The following is a 23,603-nucleotide window of genomic DNA, read 5'->3' as shown; positions in this document are numbered from 1 at the left end:
ATTGCTCGCATTACCGCCCCCCACGCCTGTCTGTGTAAAATTGTCTTCCACAAAACCGGTCCCTGGTGCCAAAAAGGTTGGGGACCGCTGCTTTAAAGGATATTTTTTTGACAATTGGAGAAATTTGAATATGGATTGCATATTGGTTAATATTACTGAATCAATATTAAATTTTTTGGGGGTAATAATGGTACTGTAGTTATATAGGAGAATGTCCTTGATTTTAAGAGAGACATGTAAATAAAGTAGGGAAAAGAATGAAATTTTGCCATTTGCAGGAACATGAATGGACTTGGAGGGATTATGCTAAGTGAAATAAATCAGAGAAAGATACTGTATAATATGACTTATATGTAGAATCTAAAAATTACAACAAACTAGTAAATATAAAAGAAGCAGACTCACAGATACAGAGAACAAACTAGTGGTTACCAGTGGGAGAGGGGCAATTTAGTGGTGGGGGAGTGGGAAGTACAAACTACTGGGTGTAAGATAGGCTCAAGGATGTATTGTACAACACGGTGAATATAGCCAATATTTTGTAATAACTGTAAATGGAAAGTAACCTTCAAAAATTATGTAAAAATTTTAAAAAATGTTAAGTAGGGAAAAATGTCAAGATGTTTACAACTGATTTTCAAATGGTTCAGAAAATGCAAATGCAGCAAATAGTAACAATTGGTGAAACTAGATGAAGATAATGCTGGTCATTGTACAGCTTCTTTCAACTTTTCTATAGGTTTGAATTTTACAAAACAAAAAATTGAGAAAATTTTAAAAACTTGTAATCAGACTTAATAAACTAGTACAGAAAACTTTCATAGACGTTAATTATTCCATTTTATTTTTACAGTATGTTAACTGATAGAATTTCAACATATGAACATATAAGATTTTTTTACTCCATTATATTTAAAAGTCTTATGTATGTTTGAGAGTGATCATCTATATATTAACTAGAACTCTGAATGATATCCTTTGTTCATACTTTGCTACAATTATGAGAGGTAACTGATTTATGTGGTTGCACTAGCCAAGGGATGCCCAATTAACATTGATTTAGACATTCATTATTCTGCCTTCTAAGGTTGGAGGTTGAAACTGAAGTTGGATAGGGGATTTTAGTGAAACACTGAGACCACAGCTAGATATGGAAGAAACCATATCTAGACATGTTATAGCGATTCTAAAAGCATCCAGAAAAAAAAGGATAGATCACCTACAAACGAGCAAGAATTGGGGTTTTAGAATCTACCCCTTTGTCCTTTCTCTTCCTTGAACTCCAGTTCTCATATTTCATATTCCCAACGTGGGAATTTGGTATTTCCTATTTGATATTTCCACCTGGATAGCTACCAGTAGTCTCAAAATTTTGTCCAAGACATTATTCTAGGCTTTCCCCCTCCAAACCTACTTGCCTCTCGTATCAGTAAGTTGCAGCTCTTTCCAAGTGCTCAGTCCAAGAACCTGCAATTAATCCTTGATTCCGGGCTTCCCTGGTGGCGCAGTGGTTAAGAATCCACCTGCCAATGCAGGGCACACGGGTTCAAGCCCTGGTCCGGGAAGATCCCACATGCCGCGGAGCAACTAAGCCCGTGCGCCACAACTACTGAGCCTGCACTCTAGAGCCCGCGAGCCACAACTGCTAAGCCCGCGTGCTACAACTACTGAAGCCCATGCGCCTAGAGCCCGTGCTCCACAAGAGAAGCCACCGCAACGAGAAGCCTGCACACCGCAGCAAAGAGTAGCTCCCGCTCGCCTCAACTAGAGAAAGCCCGCGCGCAGCAACAAAGACCCAATGCAGCCCAAAAATAAATAAACAGTTTAAAAAAAAATCCTTGATTCCTCTCTTTCTGTCATAACCTATATACAGTTCATCAGTTTCATTTGAACTATATCTTGACTACTTTTCATCATCTCCACGGCTACCACCCATCTCTCTCCTGAGCTATTACTGTAGCCCTTTTGATATTCTCCCTGCCTCTACTCTTGCTCACCTATAGTCTATTTTTCAACATAACATCCTGGGTGAGCTTTACCGTAAGTCGAATAATGTCATTACTCTGATCAAACTCTCCAAAGGCACTCTAACCTACTTAGAATTAAAGACAAAATCTTTGCAATGCCCTAGAGGCCACTCAATGGCATACATAATGACTCTCAACTACCTTTCTGATCACATCTCCCTGCAGATCTTTCCTTTGCCCACTGTGCTTTAGCCACAGTGGCCTTGCTTATTCCTTGAACTCCTCAAACTTGTGCCTGCCTCAGGGCCTTTGCACTTGCTGTTTTTTGTTCTTAGAAGACTCTTCTCCAAGATAATCCTATGGCTTACTTTCTTTCTTCATTCAGGCCTCTGTTCAAATATTAACCGAAAGGAATAGCAAAGTGAGACACGACGTGTGTCTAGACTAAAAATTGTCTAGATGAAATGTGGATGAAAAATGTCACCTGCCATATCAGTAATCAAAGGATGTTGTGGCCATCAAGCCATCAGCCGCTGCAGCCACCTCAACTGTACACCCTGAGGGGATTCAGGATGGAGAAAAACAGGATACTGGGCCTAGACAGTTAAGGTGCATATCGAATGAATGATTTCAATCAGCCCACTCTTTCACCTTCCCATAGAGAAGTGCTAAATTTATTAACTTGAGATAGTTTGGGTTTTTTTTTCATTAATTATAATTCTTTTGATGTTCAACTACCTGGTTTGTTTTTGCAAAAGTGGTATATATTCTGGTTCCTCCCATACCGCCTTGGAACAGTCCCTCAGAGCTATCTGAAAGGCTGTCTCTTGGGCTTAGTCCTCAGCAAGTCGCCGAATAAAACTTGGTTCTTAACGCAGATTGTGTTTTTTTTAGTCGACTTATAGATTTTCTATACGTGCTGGGGCCTGGTCAAGGTATTGCTTTTTTTTTTAAAACAGTAACATTACATTTAGTTTCCTGAGCTCAAGAAAAATGCATTTACAAAGTATTGAAATGTAATTGCTGCAGAGCAACCACTGCGTAACTTTTTACCCCATCCTCCTGAGTAGATTTACAGTGATCATCACCCATCGCTAACCGTTTCACTGGAAAAGGCAAGTTACTTGCATGAGAATGAACAATTACTCTAGCTAGTTCTTAACCGATCGACACAATCCGGTCCTACCTTGGGTTTTTTCCTTTATCCTAAGGAAGAGAGCAAATTTACACTACGAAATGAGTAAGTGATACGGAAAAGAACCATAACAGAAAATGAAAATAAATTGGATAACAGCTTCTTCCACTGAGAAAGTGGGTGGCTCTGAAAAGAGCCTTTGGAAAGTCAAGCGGCTCGGCGCCTCGTGCGAGCGCCGCATCCCGGCAGGAACTCACTTGGAGCTGGTGTACTTGGTGACCGCCTTGGTGCCCTCGGACACGGCGTGCTTGGCCAGCTCGCCGGGCAGCAGCAGGCGCACGGCCGTCTGGATCTCCCGGGACGTGATGGTCGAGCGCTTGTTGTAATGCGCCAAGCGCGACGCTTCGCCCGCGATGCGCTCGAAGATGTCGTTGACGAACGAGTTCATGATGCCCATGGCCTTGGACGAGATGCCGGTATCCGGGTGCACTTGCTTCAGCACTTTGTACACGTAAATGGAATAGCTCTCCTTGCGGCTGCGCTTGCGCTTCCTGCCGTCCTTCTTCTGGGCTTTGGTGACAGCTTTCTTCGAGCCCTTTTTGGACGCCGGGGCGGATTTTGCCGGTTCAGGCATAACGGCAAACACGAGCTGCAGAGACCACCACGAACGCAAACACAACAGCCGCACCGAGGCTACCGGAAGCGACTCGGTACTTATAGAGGCTGTACGCAAATTAAGGTTCGGATTACGCCGCGTTGCGATTCGCGAGTTTTCAGTGGCTCTCTTGCGAGGGGGACGAGGTTATGTAAATGAGTGGATTCTGGTTGGGCTATCCTATTGGTCATCAGGACAAAGCTGTGCTGTAGCCAATCAAATTGCTCCGTAGACAATCGCCGTTCTGCCTATAAAAGGGTGAAGCGGCGCTATTGAGAATGATTTTGTTAGCCATCAAACGGGAGCAGTTTGCAGTGCCTGTGGGTGTCATGTCTGGTCGTGGCAAACAAGGAGGTAAGACCCGCGCCAAGGCCAAGTCGCGGTCGTCCCGCGCAGGTCTGCAGTTTCCGGTGGGGCGAGTGCATCGCCTGCTGCGCAAAGGCAACTACGCCGAGCGGGTGGGGGCTGGCGCGCCCGTGTACATGGCGGCAGTTCTTGAGTACCTGACCGCCGAAATCCTCGAGCTAGCGGGCAACGCGGCCCGAGACAACAAAAAGACGCGCATCATTCCTCGTCACCTGCAGCTGGCTATTCGTAACGACGAGGAGCTGAACAAGCTGTTGGGCAAAGTCACCATCGCCCAGGGCGGCGTTTTGCCGAACATCCAGGCTGTGTTGCTCCCCAAGAAGACGGAGAGCCACCACAAGGCAAAGGGCAAGTGAGGCCGGTCTCCGGAAGCCCTCCCAAGCCCCCTACTCGAAGGGGCACCTCTGAAATCAAAGGCTCTTTTCAGAGCCACCCATTTTTTCAAATAAAAAGAGTTGTTGCAACACCTGCTTTGCTCAATTTCACCCTTCTCAGTAGTAGACGTGCGGCCCAGGGGTACAGAGGGGGAGGGAGTACCTTTCGCCCATCCTCTGGAACCTTTGAGTACCTTACCGGTGTTTTGCTTGAGTAGGGGGAGGCGACGGGTTGTAAATCCGGGAGATTAATTAGCTCAGGTCAAGGTAGCAAGCCTCTTAGGCGCCAGGGTCGACTCAGTTCTAAGTACTCCGTCAGGCGACCCGCGATGCCTTAACTCGGAGTCGGATGCCTAGTGAGCAACTCTATAGTTGTTCCCCAGGCCTTTGCCCAACACTTGAGGTCCAGTACCAAGGGGACGTTCCCTCTCTCTCACACACGTACCCGCCCGGTTCACCCCAGTCGGTTAGGGGAACGGACAGTTTTCGGGAGTGTGGCGGACCTGGAGTTTGGCTTAAGTGAGTCGACTGTCTCAAAGGGGAAAAAAAAGGCGCCTTCGCGGCGGAGATACAGGTCCCCACTTAGGCTTTCGGAGGCGGAGTCTTGCGCCGGGAGGGGGGCGCAGATAACTTTCCAATCCGAAAAGCACGGAAAGGCGGAAACAAAACAAAACCAAAAACCACACAACGATCCGTCATGCCAACTAAGCTAGGGGGCTCGGAGAAGGCAACCAGGCGTTCCGGGGGCGGCGGGGCCAAACAGAAGGTTTGAGGTTCAATTCGGGAGCTAGAAAGCGTAGAAAGAGGGTTTCGCGGGTAGCGCGTTCCAAGGGAGCGAAGGGCTGAGGAGGAACATTCTGACACACTTGCGCTCAAAACTGACTCTCACCCTGAAAGAAAGGAAAAACAAGGCAGGGAGAACTGTTGGCAAACTGGACAGTAGAAAGGGAGGCGGGGAGGCGGGAAGGCGGGGAGGCGGGGGTGGGGGGGTGGGGATACTGCCCAAGCCAATCAGTGGCGCTAGGGCCGATGACGTCACAGCCAATGGACAGCCAGCGCGGGACTTTCAATTATTGTCCCGCCCAATCGGGAAAAGACTGTGCCTATAAAGACCGCTGCGGCGGGCTGGATCCCGGTTCCTCTCCTTGTGCAGCGTTGCGCCGGTGAGCTCGTGTCTCGTTTCGCTATGGCCCGTACAAAGCAGACTGCCCGCAAGTCGACCGGTGGCAAGGCCCCGCGGAAGCAGCTGGCCACCAAGGCGGCCCGCAAGAGCGCGCCGGCCACCGGCGGCGTCAAGAAGCCGCACCGCTACCGGCCGGGCACCGTGGCCCTGCGCGAGATCCGGCGCTACCAGAAGTCGACCGAGCTGCTGATCCGCAAGCTGCCCTTCCAGCGGCTGGTGCGCGAGATCGCGCAGGACTTCAAGACCGACCTGCGCTTCCAGAGCTCGGCCGTGATGGCGCTGCAGGAGGCGAGCGAGGCCTACCTGGTGGGGCTGTTTGAAGACACGAACCTGTGCGCTATCCACGCCAAGCGCGTGACCATCATGCCCAAAGACATCCAGCTGGCCCGCCGCATCCGCGGGGAGCGGGCTTAAGCAGTGTGCGCTCGGATCGAGGTTCCATCATATCCAAAGGCTCTTTTCAGAGCCACCCACAACTGTACTTGGAAGAAGCTGTGCCACTTGTCCGTGCTCTCCCGGCGGGCCCTCGCATACCCCGGGAGGAGAGGCCGTTAGAGCGGGCAGAGCGTTAGGCTCCAACAGATAGGCTAGAGAAAGGCCAGGTATCCGGCCTAGTCCCCTGCTTGCTGGCCGCCTTCCGGGGTGTCAAGATCTTTGAGTGAGTTTGGTCAGTCGGCTTCTCTGGACTGGCGAGGTTGTCGCTGCGTTCTTGGGCGCGGCCAGGGCGCCCAGTTTCGCTTCTTGGAGGCGGCCACGGGCCCTCCCGTAGGGTCAGGCTCTTCTAGGGCGTCTTCTTAGTCGACCGTGGCCCAGAGCTGTAATCTGTCCCGGGAGGGGTGGGGGGCTGGGGGTGGGGGGGTGGGGGGAGGTTAGAGCAGGCAGAGTCAGTAGGGGACGCTCAGGATTCGCGGGCTTGAGCGCGTGGGGGCTGGCCTTCAGGCAGTTGAGAGCCGCGCGCATGTCTGACCTCCTCACCCCCGCTGGAAAGGGCCCCGCCCCGCGTGGCTCTCCAGCTCCGGAGGGAAATCGCCACCCCGGTCGGTCCCGCCCCGTTTCTGCCGGGGAAAAGGAGGGATTCCTGCAACCTAGCTGCTTGTTGGAAGTCGGTAATGCCCGGGCGTCACTCCTCAGCGAAGAACTTAGCGGAGGCCATTCATCCCCATACTCCACCCTCTCTTTCTCAAAACTCCCTTGCGGGCCTGAACGATTTCGCCTGTTATTTTAAGCCCTTGACATTCTCACTTTCCTCAGCCTTGCTCCTTTTCTTTCAAATGCCAACCTCACTCAGACAAGTACCGGTAGCTCTGTGGAGGAATAGACCAGAGGACAAGGAAGGATCTGGTGTCTGCGGCATGGCATTCAGTTCAGACAGTCGGGTGGGTTTGACCGGCCTGAGCCCAAAGGAGCAGCTGTGGGGAAGAGGATGGACGGCCGGGAGCTCAAGGGCCGCCATAACCTAGGCCACTCCCCGGGGACTCGGTGTTGTCGGTATTGTTCTCGGCTCCACGGCAGGAGACTGATTCTTCCTGCAAGACATCCCGAGAGGCATAGGCGTGAGGTCTGTGTGGTTATATGAGAAGTTATCCAGGTCAAGGCGCTCAGAGTTCAAGCTGTGGGAGGCACTGAACCAATGGAAGGCAGAAAAGACCCTGCTCCTCTCCCTTGCACCCATTTACTGGCCCCAGGATCTGTAAGGGCAGAGATTTGACGTTGTCTCAGAGGGGCAGTTCCTGCACCAGATGAGAGCAGAAGTCTAAGGTCTCTTACTGTCTTTTAGGAATGAACCTGTTCAACTGGGGGAGTGGGACAGTATCTTGTAGAGCCCACACTACACAAGACTCAGATAGGAGCTACTATGTGGGTCTCAGATGACATCTCTTTTTAACCTTGATCATCGCTTGTTTGCACCTGGAAGAGGCCAGAGTTTGTGTTTTTGTTGTCTCAGCACAGTTGATAGATAAAAGCATTACCAGAGATGGGTGAGAATTCACTGAGGGGAATAGAAACTAAAGTAGACATACTTTTGAAAACTTTTTTGCCCTTTGCAAGGAGTGTGGGGAAAAAAAGAGCAATGTGGACTGCAGCTTCTCCTGACAGTGGGTCCCCAGTTTGCAGCCCCAGGCTCACAGAGATTTTCAGAATAGGCCCTGTTATGGGCTGAATTGTGCCCCCCAACAATTCATATGTTGAAGCCCTAATTCCTTGTACCTCAGAATGTGACTGTATTTGGGGATAGGACCTCTAAATAGGCAATTAAGTTTAAAATGGGGTCATTAAGATGGACCCTAAATGAGTCGTGTCCTTATAAGAAGAGGCAATCAGGACACAGACAACACAGGGGGATATCCATGTGAGGACACAGTGAGAAGGCAGCCATCTGCAAGCCAAAGAGACAGGTCTCAGAAGAAATCCAGCCTGCCGACAGCTTGATCTTGGACTTCGAGCCTCTTGAACTGTGAGAAAATAAAAGTAGTTGCTTAAGCCACGCAGTCTGTGGTATTTTGTTATGGCTGCCCTAGAAAACTAAAACAGACCCAGGGTCTCATTCCCTGCTCAGACCAACACTGCAAGATGGGATCCTCAGGCTCTATACTCTGTGAGATATAAGCAGAAGCAGCAGTGACTCAGGGCTGTGCAGGGTTGGCACATTTGCACCCAGCATCTCATCCACTGAAGTTTGTTTTCAAAGAGGCAGCCTGAAGTTCTCAGACAGTGAGTGACTTTCCAGCATGTCTGAGCCATTAGTGGCTCAGCAGACCCCTGAGCGCATAGATTTCCATGTCAGGGCTCTTCCTCCCCAGGATCATACTCCCTGAAGGGATACTACATCAGATTTAAAAGCAGATATCTAAGATCTCCCTGTGGCCCTGAAATTTGCAGTCAGCCTGGGCATCTGTCATGGCTAAGGCAGGTCAGGCGTTCCTAGCTTAGCAGGAATGTCTATATCCTGCCTTCACCCCCTCCTCATTTTTCTACCCACCTCTGTCCTCCTGCCACAGCAGTGGATTGCTCACTCACCAAACTCAATGCTTGCAGGGTGTGGAAGGATAATGATGAAAGAAAGCAGAGAGGGAGGAGCACTGGTCTCTTGCTGGTGGAACAGGGGAGGCCCTCCCTGGTTGGTCTTTCCTGGTTTCCTGTCAAAGGTGAGCCCCTTAAGGGCAGGGCCTTGTCTGCATCATTGATCCCTCTTCCAGGGCTGCTACACAGCCGGGCTCTGGGCCTCAACCATGGAGGTGATCTCTACTCAGCTGACAGCCCCCTGCCCTCACATGGGGCCAAGAAACAACAGGCAGTGGAAACAGGTGTGTACACACTCACTTTCTGAGGAAGTGGGCCTGTCTGACCCAATCCCTCTCACGCAGTGGAGAGTCAGGCCTTAGCAAGACACTGCTGCCTCACCCATCAGCAGCTGTTTGGGGGATTTGCCCCACAAGGCCAAGACAACAGAATCTGGTTCTCACTGTGAGCCTGTTCTGGGAGGAGTGAGGAGTTCTCCAGTGCCTTCAGGGCTTCCCAAACTGCCACAGGCATTTTAGCTTTGACACCTTTGGGGTAATAGGACAAAGATGATATTCCTGCCACTGTTCTGTGAAGGTCAAACTTCCTAGGCCTAATAGAAAACTTCTGGAATGTCTTCATTGGTTTGAAAACCTAGGGTGAAGTAGTACCCAATTTTTTTAATGTCAGTATCAAAATTTAATTATTTTAGGTACTTAAGTAATTTTCCGCTTTCAGATTACAAAAAAAGAAAATCAAGCAAAAAGAAATTCACGTTCTTTTTAAAAGTTTCATCATGTCCAGCCTGTTTCCAGAAAAAGTTGGTCATGGAACTGGATTGTTTATTGGACTTTGTGTCCTTTAATCAGAGCTGTTGGTGGCCTCAGTTAAGGCAGTGGCTAGGAGTGGACAGAGATACAGTGATGGACTTGAGGGAATTGTAGAAAGTAAATTTGATAAGACTTGGTGATTTAGGTATTTGGAGAATGCAAGAGAGGAAGGAGCCTCTCCTTGGCTTGAGAAGCTAGGAGATAATGGTAGTTTTTCACTAAGGTGGAGAATGTAGGGAGAAGAAATTGCTTTTGGAACCAAGAAGCTGCATAAAGCCCCTTCCAACATTGAAGTTGAGATTCCTGTTATCCATCTAGGACACATTCACTAAGAGTTAGGAATATTAATTTAAACAGCAAAGGGGGTCAGCTGGAGCTACTTTGGGGGAAGCAGATAGATAAGGGTAACAGAAGGCAAGGAATGAGATGAGAGCTACCCAGGGGTCAAGGAGAAGAGAAGAGGACTGAGGCAGGCATCCTGGGCAAGCAGGACCAGTGGTGGGGCTGGTAGATGAAGAGAACACCAAGAGGCAGAAGGAGAGCTGGAAAGAGAAGAGGACCACCAGGAGAAAGTGTCCCAAGGGGCAACTGTGGTCATCATAGGGACATATTGTACACTGAAGTTCAGAAATAACAACCACTTATGCATTAAGCTCAGTCACTTCTGACTATGCTTTATATTTTGTATCTCTTTTAATCACCATGACAACCGTGCAAGGCAAGTAGATGTTTTATCATCCTCATTTTAGACTGGGAAGCTTTGAGTATTTTGCCCAAGCTCTCACAGCTAGTGAGTGCCAGGTCCAGGGATTCTGACCAAAGTGCTGGGACTCCAAAGTTCATATTAAGCAGAAAACACCAAGTAAAGGGCACATACTGGAAGCTGGGAGGGGAAATGACAGGAGGTGCCTGACTGAACACAGGGTTGAGGGTCTCATTGCTTCAGTGGACTCTCTTCCTCCTGCTTGCCCAGAAACCCTGGTTTCTGAATCCTCACTCAAAAGGACCCAGTATCCAGGCCCCTCCCAGCTCTCAGGGAACTCTCAGGAATTTGCAGGCCAACAGCAGGTCTGGAAGGAATTTCCTGCAGGTTGGCTCCAAAAGAGGGCAGAAGGTAGCTTCCCTGGGCTGTAACCCTTGCCCACAGATGGCTAAAGCCAACCATTAGCCTGCTTCTGGTGACCTTTGCTGAGGGCAGAGTTCACCACTAGTGACCTGCTTAATAGGATCAGTGCTTGAAGGGAGGTGCTTTAGAGAGGGGTTCATATTTGTGGTAGACTGAATAACAGCCCCCCATTAGCATGCCTGCATCCTAATCCCTGGAATCTCTGAATATGTTACCTTATATGGCAAAAGGGACTTTGCCAATGTGATTAAATTAAGGACCTTGAGGCAGGGAGATTATCCTGGATTATCTGGGTGGGCCCTAAATGTAATCACAACAGACCTTATTAGAGGGAGGCACAAGGCTCAGTGGGGAGAAGGTGATGTAATGACAGAAGCAGGGATGGGGTGATGAGGCCAGGAGCCAAGAAATGCCAGCAACCTCTAGAAGCTAGAAGAGACAAGGAGTGGATTCTCCCCACAGAGCCTCCAGAAGGAATCAGTCTTTCTGGCACTTGATTTTAGCCCCTTAAGATTCATTTTTGGCTTCTGACCTCCAGAACTACAAGAGAATAAATTTGTGTTGTTTTAAGCCACTAAATCTGTGGTAATTTGTTAAAGCAGGAATGGGAAACTAATACACCATCCTGTATTCATGAAAGACACTAGGTTCTTTTTATTTGTGGGAAGGGAGATTTGAGTGTGATAAGAAGCAGAGTATACAGTGTACTTGGAGGGAAGGTGGGAGGGAGGGAAGGGAGATGGCAGTGGAGAAGAAAAGGCCTCAAGAATGGGAGACTTGGTACTCCACAGCTATCAGACTGGCCCCTTCATGAGCCCCTTGACCTGCTCAACCCAGAGTTCCTCAGGGCATCTCCATCTTCGCAAGTGGCACTGACGGCCTCTAGACACTGGTTGACCTCTCCCAGCCATGGACGTCTGTAGGGCTCCCTGAGGCCATACCAGGGCAGGAAGAACCCAGATTGACTCCGCAGTGGTCTGCAGCAGTGGTAAACTCTTCTTGCTCTTCAGGACAGCTCACACCCAAACTGCTGCAAGGATGCTGTGTTCGTTTCCTTAGGGCTGCTATAGCAAATTACCACAAACTTGCTAGCTTAAAACAACAGAAATTTGTTCTCTCACAGTTCTGGAGATCAGTAGTCTGAAATCAAAGTATCAGCAGGGCCATGCTCTCTCCAGAGCTTCTAGGGGAGAATCCTTCCTTGCCTCTTTCAGCTTCCAGTGTCTCCTGGCATTCCTTGGCTTCTGGCAGCATCACTCCAATTTCTGCCTTTGTCTTCGCATGACCTTCTTCCCTGAATCTCTGTGTCCAACTCTCCTTCTCCTTTCACTTATCCCACCCTCAATCCAGGATGATTTCATCTCAAGACCCTTAGTTACATCTGCAAAGACCATATTTCCAAATAAAATCACATTCTGAGCTTCCGGGTAGACATGAATTTTGGGGGAGGACACTATTCAACCCACCACGGATGCTGAGCCCTGAGCCCCTAGGGCCCTCTGGAAGCAGGCCCAGACTTCCCCTGGTTTCCCTCTGTCTAGGTGCCCATGAACTCTCCACCTCCAAAAGGCCATCTGTCAGTCACTTGCACCTGAGTATTAAAACTAAGAGCAACAGCTTTGCATTTTTACTAATGCTCTCTGTGCCCATGAGTGTGGAGGCTAGAGGAGAGGCTGTATCTCCACTTGGGGAAGTCCAGGCTTCAGGGGCAGTGCAGGGAAATGTCTTTGGCCCTTGGTTAGATGCCTCTGGTAATCACGAGACAGCCTGAACTGTCTGGGCAATAGTAGAATGTTCCCGGGTTCATTTGTCTGGGAAAAGCTGGAAGAGAAAAGATATGGAGCTAGAATAGGAGTTCAATGTCTCAGTTTCAATATCTGTAAAATAGTGACAATAAATGTAGACACCTCATAGGATTACCATAGGGATAAAATGAGATAAATACAAGTAATGCAAAATACTTAGAGCAGAGTTTCAACATGGCAATAAATTAATAATTATTAGTCAATTTAATTAACATTATGGTAAACACTAATTGATACAAGTCCTAAATCTTTCCTTTGGGAACATTACAATCATGTTGTAGAAAGAAAAACTAATACATAGGAAAAAACTGGTACATTATTTAATCTCTAGATGATTAGCATCTTGAGATTCTGCTAGACTGTGGCCCAGACATTAAGAATACTTGGGTTCCTGAGTGCCTTATGAATCACAAAAGCCATTCACTTATGTCCTCTCATTTGATTCCACAAGAACCCAGGAAAGGAAGAAGAGGTTTGTTTCCCTGTCTTACAGTTAAGAAAATTTCTGGTGAAGATGAGGCACCTGGATACGTGGGTCACCCAGCTAAAAAGTAGCCAGGATGGAATTTGAGCCTAAGTTTTGTGTTTTAAAATCTTAAAATTTGTATGGAGACACAAAAGACCCCAAATAGCCAAAGCAGTCTTGAGGGAAAAAAACGGAGCTGGAGGAATCAGACTCCCTGACTTCAGACTATACTACAAAGCTACAGTAATCAAGACAATACAGTACTGGAACAAAAAAAGAAATATAGTTCAGTGGAACAGGATAGAAAGCCCAGAGATAAACCCACACACCTATGGTCAACTAATCTATGACAAAGGAGGCAACAATATACAATGGAGAAAAGACAGTCTCTTCAATAAGTGGTGCTAGGAAAACTGGACAGCTACATGTAAAAGAATGAAATTAGAACACTCCCTAACACCATACACAAAAATAAACTCAAAATGGATTAGAGACCTAAATGTAAGACTGGACACTATAAAACTCTTAGAGGAAAACATAGGAAGAACCCTCTTTGACATAAATCACAACAAGATCTTTTTTGAACCACCTCCTAGAGTAATGGAAATAAAAACAAAAATAAACAAATGGGACCTAATGAAACTTAAAAGCTTTTGCAAAGCAAAGGAAACTACAAACAAAATGAAAAGACAACCCTCAGAATGGGAGAAAATATTTGCAAACGAATCAACGGACAAAGGATTAATCTCCAAAATATATAAACAGCTCATGCAGCTCAATATTAAAAAAAAAAAAAAACCCAATCCCAAAATGGGCAGAAGACCTAAATAGACATTTCTCCAAAGAAGACATACAGATGGCCAAGAAGCACATGAAAAGCTGCTCAACATCACTAATTATTAGAGAAATGCAAATCAAAACTACAATGAGGTATCACCTCACACCAGTTAGAATGGGCAGCGTCAGAAAATCTACAAACAACAAATGCTGGAGAGGCTGTGGAGAAAAGGGAACCCTCTTGCACTGTTGGTGGGAATGTAAATTGATACAGCCACTATGGAGAACAGTATGGAGGTTCCTTAAAAAACTAAAAATAGAATTACCATATGACCCAGCAATCCCACTACTGGTCATATACCCAGAGAAAACCATAATTCAAAAAGACACATGCACCCCAATGTTCATTGCAGCTCTATTTACAATAGCCAGGACATGGAAACAACCTAAGTGTCCATCAACAGATGAATGGATAAAGAAGATGTGGCACATATATACAATGGAATATTACTCAGCCATAAAAAGGAACGAAATTGAGTTATTTGTGGTGAGGTGGATGGACCTAGAGACTGTCATACAGAGTGAAGTAAATCAGAAAGAGAAAAACAAATATCGTATATTAACACATATATGTGGAACCTAGAAAAATGGTACAGATGAACCAGTTCGCAGGGCAGAAATAGAGACAGAGATGTAGAGAACAAACGTATGGACACCAAGGGGGGGAAAGTGGTGGTGGGGGTGGGGGTGTGATGAATTAGGAGAATTCAAAAAAAAAAAAAGGAAGAAAGAAAATGAACTAAACAAAGAAGCAGGTTTTGAAAATATTATTCATGAGTTTGCTTCCATTAAAGCCAGGGGGAAAAAAAAGTTTTGTGTTTTACTTTTTTTTTTTGGTATTAGAGTCAGTGTTTCAAGGAAAAGTGATATACACAATAGATACAAATAACATCAATACATGTACTGTAGGGGAGGAAAACTAATTTTCCCTCTGACCTTTTGAATTTTTAGGTGAGACCCCCATAATAAAAAGAGAAATTAACAAGAAAAAAGCAAACAGAAGTTTACTAACATGTATACCTCATGTATACATGGTAGATACTCAGGAAAAAAATGAGTAACACACCGAGGTGGCTTAGAATTCAGACTTAAATATCTTTCTTAATAGGGAAAGAGGACAGGGGATACAAGCCTCTTAGGGGAGAATAAATGACTTTGAGGAGAAATGAATAGGCCCTAGAAGAATAGATGGGAGGTATGATAGTTTGTGACAAAGTTTGTCTGAGTGTGGTCTCGACTTCTGGTCTCCTATCCTGTGAAGAGTCAATGTTCCCTGGTCAGTGAAACTCTCCAGGGAGGGCATTTATGACAATTGAGTTCCTTTGCAGAATCTGTCCTTAAGCAGATAAGGGGAGTTCAAAGAAAGTCTGTCCCTGCATTTCCTGTTTTTCAAGTGCCTACAGCTCAAAATGATCAATATGCCAAAGTGGCATATTCTGGGATGGCATGTCCTACGACCCTTTCAGTACAGTAGAACAGACCTCTCCTGACCTCAACCCCCAGTAAGAAACACATTTTACATGGCCTCCTAGTCACATTCACAAAAGAATATAAATTGCAACAGGTTTCACAAAATAATACTTACTATTTGTAATATACTCTGATATTTTCTCTTCTCTTCTTCTTAAAAAAAGGAGAAAAATGTGCTCTCTATCAAGTAAATCGATTTCATAACCCACTAATGAGTTACAACCTATAGTTAGAAAAACACTGGCTAGAGGAAACTACAAAGAATAAAGTAAAAATCATCTTACTTATTCTTTAAAGTCAATATTTCTCTGAACATGCCTTCTGAATCTTTCTGTTCTTGCACACATAACCTGATGCCTGTCTTTATGGGGAGGTGATACCCACATGAATAGCAAAAGTGGAAGGCCTATTGTGGTGGATGATAAAGAGAGTGCAGGTTGAGCTCTGTGGGAGCTGAGAGGGAAAGGTCAATTCCAGCTGAACAAACAAGGGAACCCTTCCTGTAGGAGGTGATATTTGAGGTGGGTTCTCAGGAATATTTAGGATTTGAGATATGTTTAGATTGGGGGCTAAGGAAGGTGGTGTAACCCAGGCAGAAGGGAGAGTGAAAACAAAGAATTGTTGTTGGACCACAGGTAGCATGGACAAAGGGCAGTAATGAGAAATGAGCTTTTCATACTGGGGACATCAGGGACCAGTTTTAGGGGCCTCAAATGCCAAACTATGGAGTGGCTAGGTTTTACTCCATAAACAATGTTGGGAAAAGTCTATAAGTAAGCAGTATACAGAAAAGCAAACACAGAAGCTATCAAACTCATGTAGAGATGCTTGAACTCATTTATAATCAAAGAAATGAAAATGAAAGCAAAGATGAGATATCACTCTACACCAGATAGTCTGGCCAAACTTAGAAAGTTGGATGACCCAAGCGTTGACCTGGAAGTGGTCTCATGGGAGTCCTGATGCCTTGGTGTTGGAAGTCTGAGCCTTCCATTCTGGAGGGGAGCCTGGTACTACTTCGTTCAATAAAAAATAAATAGACCCTAGTAATGAGAGTTCTTATCCAAAAGATATTATTACATAGGTCCATAAGGGAAATGCACAATGATGTTTATTTATAACAGCATGTTTGTGATGATGGGGAACTGGAGCAAACGTGGATGTCCGTCAGCGGGAGAGTGGGGGGTAAAATGTGGTGTTTGCACATCCTGAAGTTCAATGCAGCACTTCAGTCAAGAGAGTGCATGTTCACATCACAACATGGATAGCAAAAGAGAGATGCAGGTTTTTTGTGGGAGTTGAGAGGGAAAGGCCAATTTTTAACATATACGTTAGAAAGGGGGAAAGTAAAAAATAGAATAAAATATAAAACACAATACCACTTACATGCATTCTGAGAAAGTAGACATTTGCTAGGACTGAGAAAGTAAAAAATCTGTTCTGCCATTCATCAGGCTGCAATGAACGTCAAAGAATTAGTCAAAGAATTAGCAGGAAACACAAGTCCCAAGGACATGCTGTAGCTATAAAGAGTCAGAATCCCCTTCTTTGAGGGACCACTGCTTTCTTATTCACTGAGAAACTTTGTTCTCTTAAAAATCATAGATTATCAGAACTTTTGCTGTGTGAAATCATATCAGTAAGAATGAAATATCCCCCTCCTGCCCAGAGGACCTAAGTCACTCTGACACAGAGAAGCAGCCTTGGTTTTCAACCCAGGTACAAAACTTCAAACAAGAGATTTCTAAACACAACATTCCACCTTTATCTAAACTTTGTAGTTTCCAAGGAAACAGGACCCTGAATGCACCTGAAAGCCTAGTTCTGATGTCCATCCTTTCACACAGCCCTGCTTTGCTTTAAGCCCATCAAAACTCTATAGTTTATCCTTCCCCACAGCTTACAATAACTCTATGTTTTTCTTTTGTTGGTGAGACACCTCACAGTTTTTGGTGTGTGCTCTCCCTCCTTGAAAACAAGTCAATAAACTGGGCTTGTTAGACTAAGTCTAACTGCTAACTTTTTTTTTCCCTTAGAGTTGATATAACTTATTTCAACATTCCTAAATTGTTGATTATTTCTAATATTGTTAACTGCTGTAAATGCTGCATCAACATCTTGCTTCTTTGACATTAGTGGTGTAGTATAGTGACTAAAAGGAGACTGAATTTTTATCTTGGCTTGGTCACTTGGCTGATAGGATATGATTCTTGCTGATATGACTGTGTGACTATAGGCACATTACTTAACCTCTCTGTGGTTCCATCTCTACATCTGTAGAATGGAAATAATAATACTACCTACCTATGGGGTTATTGTGAGGATAAAATGACTTAATACATGTAAAGTGTTTAAAACATTGTCTGGTACCAAAGAAGAGTATATAAGCAATAGGAACAGAAAAAGCATATGCCATTCTAGTTTAACTTTGCATCTATTTAATTAGTAGTAAAGTATGTTCTGCAGATTTTTAAAATGTTTGTTTTGAAATAATAATAGATCCACAAGAAGTTGCAAAAATAGTAGAATCCCATGTACCCTTCACTCAGCTTCCCCCAATGGTGACGTGATTTAGAGTTGTAGTACAATATCAAAACCAGGATAATGACATTGGTACATTACCATTAACTAGTCTACAGACCTGAATTACTTTTCACAGTTTCTTTAAACTGCATTCATATGTGCGTGTGTTCATGTAATCCTGTGCAATTTTATTCCATGTATAAATTCTTCTAGCCACCACCACAATCAAGATACAGACCTGTTCAATCACCTCAAAAGAACTCCGCAATTTACTCCCAACCACCTCCTACCTCACCCCCACCCCCTGGAAACCACTAATCTGTTCATCTCAGTAGCTTTGCTATTTCAAGAATGCCACATAAGTGGAATATATAGTATGTGAGGATAATTATTTTTAATGCATAGAAAGCAATACACTTTTTGCAGGAACACAAAGAAGCGAAATTAGAATGATTGTCTGAAAGGGAGCAAATAATGAACATAAAAAGGAATAATAAATAAGAACAGGGGAAATGGTTCTATTAAATGCATACAGCAAATATAGTAAGAGATCCTCAGATTGTTTGTGATTTGCAAATTTTAGAAAAAAATTTTGAGTAAAATTCAGGAGCATCAATTTATCCTGCAAGTCTCAGTCAGGATAAAGATTTAAAGGTCAGAATAATCCTCCCAAAATACTGCTCCTGACTTGCTCAGTAACCCACACCAACTCTCCCTGGCACGTTCTACACATTGTCTTCTCCACCTGATTTTGTTTCGCTCCGTGACCCAGTCTCCTAGCCTGGCTGAGGACCAAATCTGTAGCCGAAGCCTCATCAGTGAAGTTGACCAGTCAGGAAAATCACTTCAGAGAATACCTTCTTTAAAGTGGATGTTCACAATTTAAAGTGATTGTTTTTTTCACAGGATTGGGACTAGTGGAGTCTCAGCCCCAGAACTGTAGGTCAGCTCATAAATCCCAAGGACTTTTGGAGTGTGTTGTTGTTGTTACTACTGTTTAGGTTATATTATTGAAGATTTTAAAAACTGTTTTTCACAATTAACTAAAACAAGTTAAGGATCTGCTGTGTGCCAGGCACTAGGATAGGTATCTGAAATACATTATTTTCACCAAAAATATTATCACATCACTCAGGCTTTTTTTATGGCCAATAATCCCACACTGCCCAAATAACTTACTTCTGCTGACAGTGTTTTTAAGTGCACATTGATCAAAAATTCAAATGATATTGAAAGATGTAAGGAAAAAGTAAAAGCCTCCTTCTAGACTAACCAAATTCCTCTCCTGATGAGTAGCCACTATTATTAGCTTTAATATGTGGAATTCCAGAAAAATGTTGTACCTCTTTACCAGTGCAGACACACCAATACATACACACATATCCTTTTTTACTTATACCAAAAGGATCCTACCACTTTCTTTTCACCTGCTAATAGATATCTAAGTAGTTTCTATGTGTTTATTATTAAAAATAATACTGCTTCCTCTTAATTCCAGCTAATAAAGGAGAAGTGCTAGAATATTATTTTGCAGCCCCTAGTGATTTAAGGGATCTAAGTATTAAGCAACAATAGGTGTTGTTATCACAAAAAAAGAAGCAATTAGCCATTATGTCCCCTGATATGAAAAAAAATATATATATATATATATGGCACTATCTATGAAGTAGTCTTGCCAGGGAGTGGAAAAGTGAACCTAAATCTAATCAAGCCTCTGATCCAACTACTAATTTACAGGAAATACAGAGACAGAAGATCATGATAAACTACATCAGGAAGTAATTGGCAAAATCAGAATTGGGAAAACTCTACAGGAAAAACAACCCAGTTTCTTCAACAAAGAAATTACAAGAAATAAAGAGATGGATGGGAAACATACATTAGAGTTGAAAGGCATCAACCAACCACGATGTGTAGATTTATTTGGATTCAGATTCAGATAAAGTACTTTTAAAAGATATAAATTAGATTAGATAGGTAGATTAAAATTAAAAATTTGAGCACTAACTGGATATTTGACAAATTAAGGAACTATTGTTAATTATTTTAGACATGATTTGGTACTATGGTCCTTATCTTCTAGAGACACATAAGGAAATTCTTATGGATTAAATAATATGGTTCCTGGGATCTGCTTCAAAATGACACAGGATGGATGGCCTTGAGTTGATAATTGGTTTGAGCTGATAATTGACCTTGAGTTGACAATTGTTGAAGTTGGATAAGGGGTACATTGACATCTGTTTGTGTATATGTTTTAATTTCTCAATTATCAAGAATTAAAAATACGTTTTTTTAAAAGCTGCTATTTACAATCCCTGCACAAATATCTTAGAGTGATTTGCTAGGGGTTTTTGTTTTGTATTCGTATATAAAAAGAGAATTTTGATAGTTATTGTGAAGTTACCCACTAAAAAGTTTGCACCAAATTCTTCTCTCACCACTAGTGTATGAGAATACCTCATTTCTCTAGCCCAGCCAGCTCTGGGTATTGGCAAACCTTTGCATTTGGCCAATTATGAATCTCACAGTCCCCCTCAGGACCTCATGGTCCCCTCAGAGCATGATGGTGGCTGGCATCAGCCTGGATGGCCTGATGAAGCCATTTCCACATTAAGGGAAGCCACTGAAACGAATGGACACTCTTTCGAGGGTCAAGGTGTCATCTGCAGCAGAGGTTGCTTGAACGGATACAGATGTTTCCACAGTCACGCTGGCCCAGAAGCTAATCGGGTTCTTTAAAGTCCGTTTCCATATGTCTGGGCTAATCCCTCAAGGTCTGGCTCTACCTGCCTACCTCCTCACCCTCTAAATACTACCCATACTAAATTTCTTGCAGTTCCTCCTATCTCCCTGAGCTTGCTGTCTTTCACTCTCCTTCAAGTCCTTCTTCAGAGAGGCCTTCCTTACCCCATCGGTGTTAAGTTAGGCCTCCCTCCATTACACTCTCTGTATCTGTACTTCTCCCATCTTAACACGTGTCACATTTTATTATAGTCACTTGTATAATATCTATCTTCCCTTCTAGCCACTAAAAGTCCAGGAAGGCAGAAGCCACTCTGTTCGGTTTAACCTTAAACCAGATTGCCTGCTATCTAACAGATACTCAATAAATCACTGAATGAGAGAATGACTTAATTATATCATACCTAACAATGCTCAGGAGTCAGAGGAGTGGTCCTAGAGAGCCTTTCTTACAGAACTTAATAATAATAATAGATACTTGATAATTATTTATTAAATTAGCAGATACAGATTTTTCAATCACCCGTATTAAATGAATGATTAAACCTATTCTCCCGAGCCACAGGGACAGTCTTCCAGTTAAGGGTCAGTGTCTGAAACCTGAACAGAGCTGCCCCTCAGGCTTCCTCCCTGTGCCACAACCACTGATTAGCCATATTGTGAGTTATGTTAGCCTCCCTTTTAAAGGAGCGGAGCTCCCCAGACCATGCTGTGAGACCAAATATGGTATAAGAACTGCTGATAGTTCTACATTTTTTACTCGCATTTTTTTCTTTTGAAGGCCAAACTGAGTCAGCGAGGTAGGCCACCGTCTGTGCTTTAGACGACTACTCTGGCCACAGGGCATGAAATGGATTAGAGACGTTCTGAGCCTCGGAGAACGGAAGTGAAACCCTAATACTTTCTCCCACTTGAATAGAGTAAGTACTTGTGTACATGGCTCGTCCACCATCTGAGTTCCTTCCCAACTGAAGGCAGAAAGTTTAATGTGCTCATCCGTGGAACCAACACGACACAAAGTTGGAGTGCATTAAAAAGTGGAGGAAGGGGACTTCCCTGGCGGTCCAGTGGTTAAGACTCCACGCTTCCACTGCAGGGGGCGCGGGTTCAATCCCTGGTCAGGGAACTAAGATCCCTCATGCCATGTGGGAGCAGCCAAAAAAAAAGAAAAAAAAAAACTGGAGGAAGGACTGGGAACAACACAACTATCGATTAACAAGTAACTGAATGACCAATTGCGGCTATACAATGGAATACTACTCAGCAACAAAAAGGAATGAACTACTGCTACATGCACCTAAATATATATGAATCTCAAAACAATTATGCTGAGTGAAAGAAGCCCGATACAAATGATACATTGTATGATACAAACTACCTATAATGACATAAAGCAAACCAGTGGTTGCTCGAGGGCAGGGATGGGGCCAAAGGAGGACATTGGTGAAGGGAGCAGGGGGGAAGAATTATAAAGGGGCACTAGGAAACCTTTATTTTGGGGGGGGGGGATGGATGGATATGTCCATTATTTTGATTGTACTCATGTTCTCATAGGTATATATGTATGTCTAAACTTAAAGCATACTTTAAACATGTACAGTTTATTGTATGCCAATTATACCTCAGTAAAGTTTTTTTTGTTTTTGTTTGTTTGTTTGTTCAAAGAAGAGATGAGGGTGGTAGAGAAATTAGTTGAGAGGTGTCATTTGAGGTGGAAAATTATGGCCTTGGCTTGAAAGAAAGCTCTGGCCAAGCCAGAAAGAAGGGGCAGTCCAGTCTAGCCCTGAGAAAGACCAAACGGGTTTAGGGGAAGGTGACTGGACCATGTTAACTAGAGCAGAAAACCTGTAAAGCAGTAGGAGATAGAGCTGTGGAAGAAGGAAGAGGCAGATTATGGAGGGCCTTGAATATCAAGCTTTTTAAAAGTGTGCATTGGGTTGTAGTTCCACCATTTACTTCCTAAACAACCCTGGACAAGTTACTTAACTTTTCTGAAATTCAATCTCCTTTACCTATAAAATAAGGATGGAACCCATCTTAAGTGGTGGCTGTGAAGATTAAATGAGGCAATGCTTGTAAACCACTTAGCAGAGGACAAGGTAAATATTTATGTGCTCAATAAGTAGAAGCAATTATTATTATAACAAGTATTGTTATTAACTCCAACTTAAGCAAATGTATACAGATGTCTGAGAAGGAGAAAGATCAAAGAGGTTCTTTAGGAGGATAAGTCTCACTGTCACTAATCACCTCCCCTCCAGAGTTAAAATACCAAACTCTAACACCTCCTTCCCCTTTCTCACTCTGTAACTTCCTTCCTAGTAAACACCATGCCCAGGAGGAGCCCACTATCAGTAACCAAAGCTCTCTCACATTAGTAAAAGTATTTCAGCTGGTGAGCCCTACAACTATGGGGACAAGTTAAACTGAGCTGAACTATGGTCTCTGGAATGGAGAATGAGAGCACCACACCCAAGACTTTCAGCCACCACCACCACCACCATAGACTTATATCCAGGGTGCATGCTGAAAATAAAGCAGGCGGTGTTTCTTTTTATTTTAATTTTAAAGCATAAATATTTCCCCAAAAATCCAGGTTTTCGGAGAGGGATCTTACTTTCTCAAGTCCGTTAAAAATTGAACTAAGAGTTTATTCTCTGGAGAGTTTCCGAGAAGCCTTTCTGTGCCTCAGTTTCCTCATCTGTAAAATGGGACATAATAATGGTAACTATTTCATAAGGTTCTTGTGAGGATTAAATGAGTCAATATGTGTAAAAGACCTAGAACATCGTCTGGCATACAGTAAGTACTGCAGGTGTTATCTAAACTTTCTTAAGGACTTTATTTCTTCTATCTTGTTTATAGTGCTTCTTCTTTGTGGTGATTTTTGTTTGGTTTTGTGGTCGTGTATTTTTCAATTACTGAGCATTAACAGTGTCCTCATAACAGGCTATTTCAGCTCCAGTACACTTCTGGAGTAGAAGTAAGTTTGGTTGATGGTTTATAAATATTCATCTTCCAAGTCAGAGGCACTCAGATTTTCCACAGACCCAGTAGTGGTTGTATCTGTTCGTTTCATTTAGTTAAAAACTATACTGCAGATACAATAATCCAGCCAAGC

At 44.0% G+C, this 23,603-nt stretch overlaps 1 protein-coding gene and 2 pseudogenes across 3 annotated transcripts; 2 read left to right on the top strand and 1 right to left on the bottom strand.

Annotated features, from left to right (window-relative positions):
• Positions 1–1,830: 1,830 nt before the first annotated feature.
• On the bottom strand, positions 1,831–3,873 carry LOC309661519 (histone H2B type 2-E pseudogene; annotated as a pseudogene). Its single transcript has one exon. The product of its transcript is annotated as a histone H2B type 2-E pseudogene (transcript).
• A 162-nt stretch (positions 3,874–4,035) lies between these two features.
• Positions 4,036–4,589, top strand: LOC309661450 (histone H2A type 2-A pseudogene; annotated as a pseudogene). Its single transcript has one exon. The product of its transcript is annotated as a histone H2A type 2-A pseudogene (transcript).
• Positions 4,590–4,720: 131 nt separating this feature from the next.
• On the top strand, positions 4,721–6,524 carry LOC309661492 (histone H3.2). Its single transcript, XM_082463179.1, has one exon. It carries the CDS (start codon positions 5,684–5,686, stop codon positions 6,092–6,094), a length of 411 nt encoding a protein of 136 aa, XP_082319305.1. The 5' UTR covers positions 4,721–5,683; the 3' UTR covers positions 6,095–6,524.
• The last annotated feature ends 17,079 nt before the right edge of the window (positions 6,525–23,603 follow it).

The sequence above is a fragment of the Balaenoptera physalus genome (assembly GCF_965194825.1).
Source record: "Balaenoptera physalus genome assembly, chromosome: 1".
NCBI classification, from domain to species: Eukaryota; Metazoa; Chordata; class Mammalia; order Artiodactyla; family Balaenopteridae; genus Balaenoptera; species Balaenoptera physalus.
This window is presented reverse-complemented; position numbering and strand designations above follow the sequence as displayed.